Consider the following 13,560-nt stretch of genomic DNA (forward strand, 5'->3'; position numbering starts at 1 on the left):
ACATTTATGCCTAGTAATATAAAAATTAATAATTTTTTAAGGAATTTTAGGAAATTTAATTTTAAAAAAAACGAATGGGAAAGAAATATTAATTGATGAAATTTAGTCTACTGATTTTTTCTTAAGACTGATTTCAGTAACCAGGACTGAAGAGTGGTACCCATGGTGAGGTTCAAATTTATTTTAATCATAAATTTTAAAAATTACATAAAAAAGCAAATTCATACTCTGAATCCTTCTTTTTATTCTCAGGTATACTAGCAGAATATGACTGCATGAAGAACTGGGGTGGTCTTTTACCGCCAATGATGGATAGCCGTTCTTCACCTGTAGACTGTTCTTTTCCAGTCACCTTGATGCCATTTAAATCTTCTGCTTTAACATAGAGAACATATTCTTGGTCCAGCATGAAAGGATCACCTCCAACAGTTCTAACCTCCCCTGACATCTCATCCACCTCAAATCGACCACCGGCTGAAAAATAAGACAAATTTTAGAAACCACTAGAGTAATTAATAATATTAAAGAAATATTAATGTTAAAAAAAATTCCAGGAACAACTGACATTTGATTAAAGATAATGCAAATAATAAATAAAAAATTTTTTTAATGGAAAGCAAAAAAATATTTTTCCCCAATCACTCCAGTACTGAAAATTTCTGACAGTGTAATAATTGCAGCAGCGTGCTTAAGATTAGAGGTCGGAGGAAAAGTAAAACATATTTACAGGTCAATTCCATGGTGACAGACATGACATAAGACAACTTTTTTGTACCCATTTTTAGATGCTAAATATTAAGATATCTTCCAAAACTTTGCTGCGAAGCAACTTATACAAATCTCGATTAAAAATAATGCATAACATTAGCTTTATGGGAAAAACATTTTAATAAAAATATGGCGTAAAAATATATAGTAGGCATATACTTTTCTTACGAAATTTGGATTTGATTATTCAACGAATTCAGGGCAATTCATCATTTACAAAAAGCCTATTCGAAGATGTTAAAAAGTTCATTAAAAGAAATCGAATATTTCTAATAATTTTGTAAAAATAACTCCTGGCGTCATTTAACTAAGTAGTTAAAAAAAACTTTCATTAATTCAGAATTTGAAATTTTAACAAGTATTAAATTTAAAATTGATTTAAAAACAATGCGTTAACTCTATAACAGCCAGTTATAATTTATTTTTAAACAAATTTTAAATGTTGGAAAGTTAATAAAAATTAGAGTATGCATAAATAACATTTCAAAAAATATCATTAAAATTGCTTAATTTCTTTTAAAGCTTTTTGCATTGAAGGTGCCAATATAACATTCATAAAAGCTAGAATTGCCCTTCAGTAATGAAGTTCACACCTAATTTTAGGCAAATAATAAAATAAGCTTGTAGTATAATTACTTACTTCGATCTCTAACCAAGAAATAATGAATGTTACTATCCAGATCAGGATCTCGGGCCTGCAGTTTAAATACAGATGTTCCAGGTTGGGCATTAAGCTGCACAACAGCTTGCATTGGCATAGGTCGGTTGATAAAATATGGGTTTTCATCATTGGCATCTTGAACATGGATGATTATCCTCTGGCGATCTGGTTCTGAAAAAAATTTATATTATTAAAAATACAATAAAATATTTAAACAAAAGTTTAAAGGCATTTCACATAACACATTACTAGATGAATTACTTAAAATTAAAGAGAATTGAAAGTACTGAACATGAAAACGAACTGAAAAATAACAAAAAAATTATGTTTACCAATTCTTTAAAAACTATTGTGTCTTTCAATTCCAATAAATAATCTAAGGGTAAGTTTTATATATATATATATATATATATATATATATATATATATATATATATATATATATATATATATATATATATATATATATTCCCCTTTTCTTTTTTTTATAGTTTGCCACTAGGTTTATTGCTACTTCAAAAACTGACTTTTATTTTCCTTTTTAAAAAAACTTATTTTAATCTAATTCACACCAGTTATTCATAATCATCAAACATGAAACTGAAATAAATCATTCCAATACACTACTTGTCAATGGAATGATTTTTCCCCCAATTTTCATAAATAAAAAGAATTGAAATAACATTTTTATTTACTTAACAAAAATTATTCAAAAAACAATTTTTTCACTAAATAAAGAACCTTAAGTTCGAGAGTCAGAATAAATTAATTTAACTGTCATAAACTATTTTGTTTACTCTACAAGCAATACCGCTTCTAAGACTAGCACTGGAATAATTTTATTAATTATCGTATATATTTGTCCAATATTCTTTTCATTATTGTACAAATAATAAATTAATACTAGTACTAATTCAAATATATAAAAAATTTTATTTAAGGACTACATTTGAACGCAATCATTACAAAATATCTGTAACTATTTCAATAAGGGAAAGAAAAAGAAAAAAAAAAGGAAAAATTTTGACATAGGAAAAAGTAACTAAAAGAAAAACTCATTTCAAATTATACTGTTCTTATCCACTAAGATTTTATTATATTAGTACTTTTTTAGCTATTATTAATATTAGCACTTTTAACGATTATGAGTTTATCTCACTAATTGTACAAAACAAATAATAAACTTAAATTACATTATTTTTTTTACTGAAAGTGTTTTAGTAAATCATTTGCTCAAAAACCAAGTTTATATTTGATAATAAGAAAACGATTTGAAAATACAAGTGATTCATAAAATCGTTTGCACAAAGATTTGTACTTTTTACTTATTATTAAATATAATTCCTATACATCAAACTATTTTTAGAATATAAATAATTTAAATCGGTAATTCACAATTCTCTACAATTTTCATGATAATTTTGACATCCTTAAGAGAAATTTGCTTTTAGAGTACTCATGTAAAAACATAACAGGTTAAATTTCACTGATTCCTGAGTCACCGTAAAAATATGCTAAAAATTCAGGAAGTTAGCAACTCAGGTGGTAAGTCCGAAAAACCTTTCTCCCTCTGAGAATACGTTAGGAATGTTAAACCCTCTTTTAAGCGATCCCTCGCATGTAAAGAACGGCTATAGTAAAGGAACGTGCTTCTTTTTTAATAGTAATATTCTTTACAAACACATAGAAGTTGTTTTAAATCAAAAGTTAAAAATAAGATCAGAGTGAAGTCAATAGAAATTAAGTTCAGGTATTACAATGTCCTAAAAGTATGAAATAAAAGTTAATTTGTAAATTTAATAATAATAAAAGAACATTATAAAACAACTATCTACATAAATGTTCCGAGAATAAACATCATAATTTATCTTAACACTTGTTTTTTCGCCAAACGATACCCATTAAAAACAAAGAAAAAAGAAGAAACACGTTTGATAAGGAAGATAAAACATTAAACAAGCTATTTTTTTGTTCAATGTACACGCGAAAATATTTACAGTGTAAGCAAACTAACCTGGAAGCTGAAAAAACAAAAATTCTTTATTTGTTTGCGTTAGGTAAAACTTTTTAAAATTAAATTATACTTTCATTACATTATTTTATTAGTATATTATAATTAACATTAGACAAAAGAAAGAGTTTATTTTGGCAAAAATAACTAATGTTTTTATAAAGATTTAGAAAAGAAAGTAATGCTCTATGTTCCCACAATTAATATCCACCTTTTTTTTTCCCTCGAATTAAGTTACTTTGCAATGACCGATACTTTTGAAAAATGTAATAAAAAACCGCAGAAGCGAATTTATTAAAAATTTATTTACAATTTTTTTTACGAGTCTCCCTCTTGGCAAATGGTAATTCAACACTATTATATGATATACGTTTTAGTGATATCCAATTTTGATTAAACAGTACTCGCATTACACCAGGAATAAACGAGACGATGTAGAAAATTAATAAACAAATAAAAGTACTACATCAGAAAACAAACACGTCAATAACAATGACATGGGAGCTCCCCAAGAATTAAATCACAAATTCCTCTTGTCAACAACGTAGTTGCAGGCGTTACGTTTCCATACATGCAAGGTCATCCTCCTAGAGGCGATAAAGAAAATAAAATAAAAAACACTTTAAATAAAAAAATATAATAAAAGAGAGGTTCGGCTGACGACCCTACAAAAGCCCTCTGCAATAGCTGACCGTAGCTTGGTTCCTGAGGCTAACCTACGTGGTCTCTTTCTTTTTCATAGTGCAGTTATGGAAGGGGGAGGGGAAGAAATCAGACAGAACCTGTTGCTTTTCATGAGAGAAAGTTATAACAGACTAAATACGCCCCAAGGCTTTGAAGAAGAATATCATTAGGAAACTAAATCACAGCCCAGAGTCAGGTATTTAAGCACACATGCGACCGCAAAGACATTAAAAGAAAATGCCTGTTAAGATTTTCTTGGTACATATCCATCTGTCTCATGAGAAAGGATAGAGACAAAAATGTTATATGAGAAACAAAAAATAAAGTATTAACAGAAATTGATTTGATCGTTGAGGGCATATGCCCAAAATCATTAATCGGTGGAGGGTGCTAAAATTTCATATTTAATATTTTAAAATTGATCAACGAACAGATTTTTTAAAAACAAAAATCACTATTCGATCTAGTATTAAGTTAGCACAGATAGGGTTCATATATCTAACTAAAATTACACATAGTAATTCTTAAGCTCAATGTAATTAAATTTTAAAATCATATTCTTAACAGTCATACTTCGAAACTTACTTTTGAGCAAGCTAAAAAACCTCCTGTAGCGTATCAAGCTATATTAAAGAACTGTTCAGTTTTTTTATAAAAACTTTTATTTATAAACACAAACAGTAACAAATGTGAATTACCCGTAACGGGATAGTAAAAAGATCATAAAAACAACAAGAAAAACCCGTAACGGGATATAAGGAAACTCACCCGTAGCGGGATAGATAAAATATTATAAAACAAGTAGATAAAGTGCCCGTAACAGGATCTATGACAACTGAAATTCCACACAAAACTAATTCCAAAAAATCAACAACTTTCTGGTGTTCTAATTTTATCGTCTGCTTTTATTATTTAATTTATCTTTTTATGTGTTTATTTTATTTATGCTTTTGCCAGCCCGTTAGTTTTTAATATTTTTACTTTAATTCATGCTTTTGCAAACCAATTATCCTTCTTATATTTTTAGACTTTATACTCCGAAAAGTTTTGTGCTCAAAGGACAAAACTCAGAATCAGTTCTTTGAGCGTTTCATAAAATACACTATGCAAAACTTTTTTTCCAACTAAGTTTCATTTAATAAGATTTAAAATAGAAATAAATAGAATATAGTACATTTATTAAGACAAGCGTAACTTGCCAAAAAGTAACTTGTTAATATGCGTGTTATTTTTGCTTGTATGTTTTTCTTTGTAGAAATATATCACCTTAGGGATTATATTTAATTTATATTAAAAAACTATTTTTTAAAAAAGCTAAAAAACTTTAACATTCTTAAATAAAATTCACCAGTGCTCAAAAGTTCGTCCTAGAATAAGACTAAGATAAATACTACAAATATTCTCTGTTAAAATAGATATTAACTCCTTGACGTAGATGAACACCAGTGCCCCTTTATTATATGTATATTGTCGCTCAAATTACAAGCCAAAATATATTTTGGAATTTTTTAATTATAAGCGTCTAATAGTTACTATGAAAAATTGTTAGATTAATGGAATTATATTTGTACTAAAATATAAAAGTATACTAGCAAATTTTTTTTATCAAATTATTTTGTAAATTGAATAAATTTACAAAATATATATGCGCACGCACACACACACACAGATATATATATATATAATATATATATATAATATATATATATATATATATATATATATATATATATATATATATATATATATATATATATATATATATATATATATATATATATATATATATATAGTTAAAATAAAAAGCAGAAAGTTGAGACAATCTCAGAACAATTGAATTTCAATCCCCTTAAACGGAATTTAGAATCGCTAATATTAAACGAAGTCTATTAAACGAATATTATTCTTCTATTAAACGAAGTCTATTATTCGATATAAAAATTTGAAGCACTTATTCGTGATCGAAAATAAATGTCAATGAAAGGAAAATCAAAATACTCGTTAGAAGTAGTTTTAAAACAAACAAGTTACACTTACTCTTTCAACTGTATTTTCCTTATGATAGAAACAGACAGTGAAAAAGCAGCTGTTCCAATAAAGATTGGATATCAAAGCATTCGAATAACTTATTGCATTAAGTCTACACATATAATAAATAAATAGGGGAATCTGAGGAATTTGATAATTTTTAGTAGAGCTCATCAGAAAATGGATATTCATGCAATACACACCAGCAACTTAAAGATGAATCACCTTTGGAAATATACCGCAGGGCTCGAATTTAACGATGGTTAATTAGTCCTTGCGGACCACTAAAACTTGACTCAGACTATTAAAAAATAATTATCAGTGGTCCCCTAGACCAGCAGTTCCACATTTTTTTCGCCAGTGGAACCTGTTAAATCAGAACTGTTATAAAATATTTAACTATCAGTTATTTTATCTGAAATTGAAAATCCTGATGAGAAATAATTATGAATTTTTTATAAATACAAACTTTTTTCATTATTTACTCAATAAATTGCTATTGAAAAAAATATATATACTTTTAAATTTTGCTTATTTTTTCAATGGCATTTTCCATAAGTAAGTTCATGTAAACCAGTGTTTCTTGAACTTATGACTTTTGTGTACCCTTTCTAAATTCTTCGAAACTCTGTGTACCACTAATAAAAAAATTAATGTATTTTTTACTATAAAAAATTGCCTAAAAGTTAAAAATCACAACTGGCTGCTGACACCACTAATTATTAACTGTTAACTCTGCAAAAAATAGCCAATAGTAAAATACCTAATCGTTAATTTCATGGCTAGCATTGTTTTTAAATAAAATTTTCCGAAATTATCGTTTGATAAGATTTGTTCGTTTGATTCGTTTCGCAAGATATTTCACATAAGAACGCGTACCTCTACTAAACTGTTCCCGTACCACTGGGGGTACGCGTACCACACTTTGGGAAACACTGATGTAAACTATTAAAATGAATAAGTTACGGGTTATTGATTAGATATAAATACAATTTCATTTAAGTTTTTTCATTTAAGTTCCATATTTTTCATTTATTTTTTGTTACAAACAACCATTGTAATTGTTAATATTACACAATCTTTGTTTAGTAATTTTTCAAATAAATTTATTTTTAACAAAGGAACTAACAGAGGTGTGTAAACAGATCAGTGAAAACGTGTATGAAAGAGAACAACCGTTTAATCCACGGATTTAACCATGGAGACTAGATAATTTTGTGAAAGGTCCGTTTTTCGCGAAATTGTGAAAAAATTACTCACATTCTTTCAACCAGGGTCCTCTTTCATGAATTTGTGCAAATAGGGTCCGGTTATTACAAAAATCTTTTTCAAGGAGTTTTAAAATTGTAAATAGATACAAGATTATGCTCGGCACTGTAAAATTGTTATTAAAAAAGATGCAACATACAAATATTTGGTATTTAACCTATACTGCTGAACGCAGAATATTCATTTCTGACGAATAATGGAAGAAGCGTCTGTCGAAGACAAAACTTAATTCGTTTACATCCATCTTTCTTGTTTACTGCCCTGGAAAGGGTTTACTCGATTAACAAAATAATAATGAAGATAAATTATTTTGTGAAGGGTCCGATTAAAAGAAAAATCATTTTGTGAAGAGTCCGTTTTTAAGATAAAATATTTTGTGAAGGGTACCTTTTTATGACAGGATATTTTGTGAAGGGTCCGTTAACGGACCCAAATTTCTTCTAAACAGATCCCTGTAAAATGTAACACTTTCAAAAAATTTAACTAAAATACTATCACCCATAAAAATTGTCCCTTATAAATATATAATTGGGTACTTGCAACTCGAGAAGATGCAAAATGATTATGCCTAAACATGATTTAAATCAGATTTAATTGGCTTTTAAATCGTCACATGCCACGAATTACCTACGATGACGGCACTCCAATTCTCGTAGCATAAAAAGAACAAAAACTCTCACATTTTTATGGACTCAATGCATTTAGTATGCATTTCCCACTCTTTTTAAAGATAGAATTTATTTTTAATGCATATACATACACCGTTACGGAAACATCTTGGTGACATATTTCAGTCCTATAAAAACGGGAGGGAGAACCAAGGAATGCACGAATCGACCAAAATAACATGGAACTTTTTTTTATAGTCAAGAATTAAAAAAAAAAAAATTTTTTTAAAAATGCTATAAAATTTTACCTACTATTAAAGCCATTAAGCCAAATACATACGACACTTTTAAACATTCAATATCTTTTGAACACTGGGGGGTGGTGCAGCTCAATAAAATTCGCTTCAAAAGATATTTCAGGGAGAGAATAAAAGAAATATATGAGGGAAAAGGGAAAACGTTTTTTATGCAGCACAGAATGACAAAGATATGTGAAGAATGATTAGGGGGGTTGGAGAAATGTCCCAACAGTTGATGTCTCATCGTAGGGGCCTCCGAAAGGTAAGGAAATGGGTAAACCAGAAAATAACTTCCTTCTTTCCTTTACACCCACATCTGATGTCATTTCAGCAAATCTCAGAAATTAAGGGGAGAAGAAAAAATATATTTTTAGATCACTAAATGAAATAACTAATTCTTATTCCATTAAGCACAGCATACAAACCAATAAAAATATATAGACTAGAATACATAATTTCTAATGGTGATAATTAAAATAATTTCTACCTTTTTCATTTTCAAACATAGCCAAAAAAATATTTTGGTTCGAGTTTTCAGTAATATGGTAGCTTTTTAGAGTAATTTCAATATTTTGGGCATATTGACAGCTCGAAATTCTAGCAATTTGAATAATGAAGAAAAGAGGGGAAAAATGAAACAAAATAACTTTATGTAGAATAAGGAGTTTTTAAAAATAAAAAATTAAATGAGAAAAAAAACTATTAAACCATCAAAGAAAATGTTGGTTATTTGCGAAAACCTATTCATGATTGGTTGGCATGAATAAGTCAGTATAGGACACGTACTGCAACCTAGCCATTTTTTGAATAATGAATTTCAGTACAATTTTTTCTTGCAAAATATTTCAGGACATATATTCTTAAATTACATCGAATTATTTTTAGAACCGAAATAAAAAAATGTATTTGAATTATCATAGTGCTATAATCGATAATTTTTTTTTTTAAAGAAAAATTATCAAAGCAAGTGGTAGGGTAAGTTCCACCATAAAGTATCATTTTTAAAGATTCCCCTTGAAAGGATGAATAGTTAACTGAATTAAATGAATTAAAAAACGTTAATTCTGTTAGTCTGTGGTTTGTGTCCGGTTAAGGGATCCGCTTTTCTGGTCCAGCACCCATTATAAAAGATCACTATTTTTTTCCTTTATTTTTCCTCAAATATAAAAATTTTATTGTTCTTCACCAATTATGAACAATAAGAGATTTCCTTTCCAAATTACAATCATTTTTTAAAAATCTAGGACGAAGATATACACGGCGGAGCAGATTAAATAAATGATTTCTTTTTGTCTGATCATCAACAAAATCTTAACTTGTAAGATTAGAAACATGTAAGAACATCTAATATTTTGTAAAAAAAGAATACATTTTCTCCAGAAATTGATAAACAAAAAGATTTCTTTTTTCCTTCCCCGTGGTAGTTTTAATGCCAGATGACCGTAATCTACGCATGAGTGAAAATAACCTTCACGCTCCGTGATCCGACTCCTAAACCAAAAGGTTGAACGAAAATAAAATTGCGGAAAGTTCACACTCCTCTGTCCGTTACGTACAAAACGCACCGGCCGGCAACATTCTATTATTTTTATTTAACAATACTGAATTTTAAAAACTATATGAAAGGTATATCAACTGTAATACAGTAAAACTTTTCGGGAGCAGCTACTCTCTGTTCCACAGTAAAATGGTCGTTAATTAAGACTGGTCGTTCTGAGGGGTTATCTCCATTGATTTCATAATCTTAAAATGGTACATGATTATGCGCAAACGTTTTAAATTTTAGTCAGTACTATTTCCTTGGCGCAGAAATGCCACTTGAGTTGGCGTCGTGAAAACCAGATCGGTGAATAAACATTTAGCGTCAATAAAAATGATCCCTACTGAGTAGAAACAAATAATTGTGAGTGAAAACAAATTTGCCAATTACGAATAATAAAACTATTTTAAATAAATGAAATAAATGGTTTTTTGTTTAAGTATAAGAATATCATAGAAGTATAATAAGAATTGTATAAGAATTTTTCAGAATAACATTTGTATATGAGGAATTAGCGTCATTTATATAATAGCCTTACCAGGACCCTTTTTCATGCTTTGCCTTTAATAGCATTTGTCATTCTATAGAATGTCTAGGTATTATATGCTAAGTCTAAAGAAAGCATGCAATTATCATCAGGGGTCTGTTTAGAAGAAATTTGGGTCCGTTAACGGACCCTTCACAAAATATCTTTTCATAAAAACGGACCCTTCACAAAATATTTTAATTTAAAAACGGACCCTTCACAAAATATTTTAACTTAAAAACGGACCCTTCACAAATTTGTTTATCTTCATTATTATTTTGTTAATCGAATAAACCCTTCCCAGGGCAGAAAACAAGAAAAATGGATGTAAACGAATTAAGTTTTGTCTTCGGCAGACGATTCTTCCATTATTCGCCCGAAATTAATATTCTGCGTTCAGCAGTACAGGCTAAATTCCAAATATTTGTATGCTGCATCTCTAATTTAGAAGCAGCAATTGTTGTTTATTTTTTAAAATTTAATTTTTTTAATTATAATTTTACAGTGTTGAGCATTAATCTTGTATGTCTTTACAATTTAAAAACTCCTTGAAAAAAAAAATTTCTGCAATAACGGACCCTATTTGCACAAATTCATAAAAGCGGACCCTGGTTGAAAGAATGTGTGTAATTTTTTCACAATTTCACGAAAAACGGACCTTTCACAAAATGTCTGGACAGACCCCTGATCATGTATAAGTTGCCTAAAAACGTCCGGCATTATAAACAATATCTAGTTATTTCATACTTTTCCGGTAACATATACAAAGAAATCTAATCTAATAACACAACAGAAAGAACAAACTAATCAATTAATTGTATTTTTTTAAAAATTAAAAGAAATTTTTTTTTACAACTTTGTCATTACTAAGGTAGCTATGGTTGATACGCAAATTCTGATGAAATATTTGCGGTTTGTGCAAACCATAACAAATTAAACCATAATAAATCGATGGCGTGCGACCGGTATTCTAGAATGTTAGAAAATACGAGGTATGCTTGGGGACTTCCTTCTCAAAATCTTGGAGTCTCGCTTTTCTTAAATTGCTTACAACTCTTTTCAGTAACATCAATTTAGTGTGGCTCAGTAGTAAAGTCAAAAAAATTTTAATATCTAAAAAAAAAATATTTAAAAAAATAATTATTTTGTTAATCAACAGCAACCACAACCAATTTCAAAATTTACATTGCACTTATTTTAGTTTCAAAATTACCAAAAATAGAACAGACAGAAAACAAAACCTATCTAAAACGAGAAAAACCTAAAATAATTCCGTTAATATAAATCATATATCAAATGAAGGTCGAGTCATAAACAAAAGATGTCACGCAAAGGAATTTTCGATCGGCGGATATCCTAAAATCAACACGCGCTGGTGATTACAAGGACAAAGCGTCCAACGACGTATAGAGTGACTGGAACGACATTTATTGGTCAATGATTTAAATATTTCCGAAGAAAAGAAGGAAAAAATTGAAAGTAAGGCACGACAATTTATTCGATTGCAATTTTCATCTCGTGTGAAACCTGTCGGAGATTTAATAAAGCAAGTTTTGATGTTCGGTACCGTTAAGTAAAATTTACGAGTTCTTCCCAAAAGAGTTAACAGAAGTTTTTACGGGAAAATGAGCATTTTAGTGGTCAATACGTTTCTTCCTGTTTCATCCATAAAACCATAAATCTTACGCTTTATGCGTTTATAGTCGGGTTTAGAGAAAAATCATTGATCCACGAAATATAAAATGCAGTAATTAATTTTAAAGTTGGTGCCAATGACATTGAAAAAGTCGCTATTTATTACTTTAAAAGCGTTGATACGTGAAGACAGAGAGAGAAATAAGGATACAATTTTTGATTTTGGTTCCCATAGACTGATGTCTAATTACACATTCGTTTGTCTTGCGTATGTCTAAAAGTCAAGTTTTGCATTGACTCTTGGAGTTCAATTCAATCAATCTTAAATCTCTAGGAATTAACACTCAACGTCACTTCAATGCCTTAACTTTTTGACGAAGTATAATATAAAGTTCGAATTTAAAATTTGTAATTATGCTGCGCAATTATAGAATCTTTGGAATAGAATTTGGATTGGATTCAGTGCAAAATTTAATGGTCTCTATAGGAAAAAATTAGAGGTCGCCATAAGCCCACAAGGCTACTAAATCTTAAAAATAGTTATTAAAAAAATTGTCTGCCTTTCACCACTTTTTTCGTCGAAAATGCACTCAATTTGCAAAAAAGTATCAACTAAATATATAAATGGAATTATTGTGAATATTTTATAATCTAAGAATTAATGTACGGTTGTTTCTTAAAATGTTTCTCACAATAGAAATCAACCTTGTAATGCTTAACATATTGTGAGATATTTTAAGAGAAATATATCTTACACTATTAATGGGGAACAGTTTCTTTAATCGTTAAAAAGTTTCAAATTTTGAAAAGTGGCCAAAGTTAGAAATTCTACACCTGTTCACTGGCTGGTAGCAAAATTTCCATATTTAGCGAAATTTTATTTCCAAATATTAATGGTCGCTATCTAATATAATGAGCGAAATTTAAACAGAATTTGTAAAAAAATAAGTCCGTCATAAAAAAGGAATAAAAATCAGGGAGAATACCTTTAACAATAAAGAAGGTGTTAAGAAACTCAACAGATACAGTAAATTTTATTTTAAAATCTCCCAACCAGAGGGCTAATACCATTTTTGCAATCTGAATAATAAATCAAAATCAGTCTACCACTGAGCTAACAGATGTAAAGAAGCGACTTTGTTTTATTTTAAATATCTGGAGGGTTATACCCTTATTATAAGGAACTTTTAAACAAAGTAATAATTAGTTTTTTTGTTTTTGTTTTTTTGTTTAATGACCTTTATTTTATGAAATGCGATATAGTAAGACATGAGAAAACATGTTCGAAGTTTCTTTTTATACCATTCGATTTCCTTTATCTTAACTATATCAGATATGATTATTAGAACATTGAGCAAATTTCAACACACTACACATCATTTTGATCGTTATCATAACACGATCTAAAATTTCTAAACAAAAATATATGCATATATTAATACAGATCAGACTTCGTTTGGAATTAGTGTCGAGAATTCCCGTGTATCTTTAAAGGAAGAAATTTGAAACAAAACAAAATATTCAATTTAAG

The 13,560-nt window shown here is 28.7% G+C and overlaps 1 protein-coding gene across 2 annotated transcripts in view; it reads right to left on the bottom strand.

Annotated features, from left to right (window-relative positions):
- The window catches only part of LOC107450889 (neural-cadherin-like), a 301,833-nt gene that overhangs the window by 252,643 nt on the left and 35,630 nt on the right, over positions 1-13,560 (bottom strand). For both annotated transcript variants that reach the window (XM_016066818.4, NM_001323824.1), the window contains 2 exon segments: positions 1,409-1,600; positions 228-474 (listed from right to left, as the gene is read on the bottom strand). In XM_016066818.4, the coding sequence (XP_015922304.1) occupies positions 228-474; positions 1,409-1,600 (439 nt within the window).

The sequence above is a fragment of the Parasteatoda tepidariorum genome, chromosome 3 (genome assembly GCF_982258835.1).
Source record: "Parasteatoda tepidariorum strain Cologne lab strain chromosome 3, Ptep-v5.0, whole genome shotgun sequence".
Lineage (NCBI taxonomy): Eukaryota > Metazoa > Arthropoda > Arachnida > Araneae > Theridiidae > Parasteatoda > Parasteatoda tepidariorum.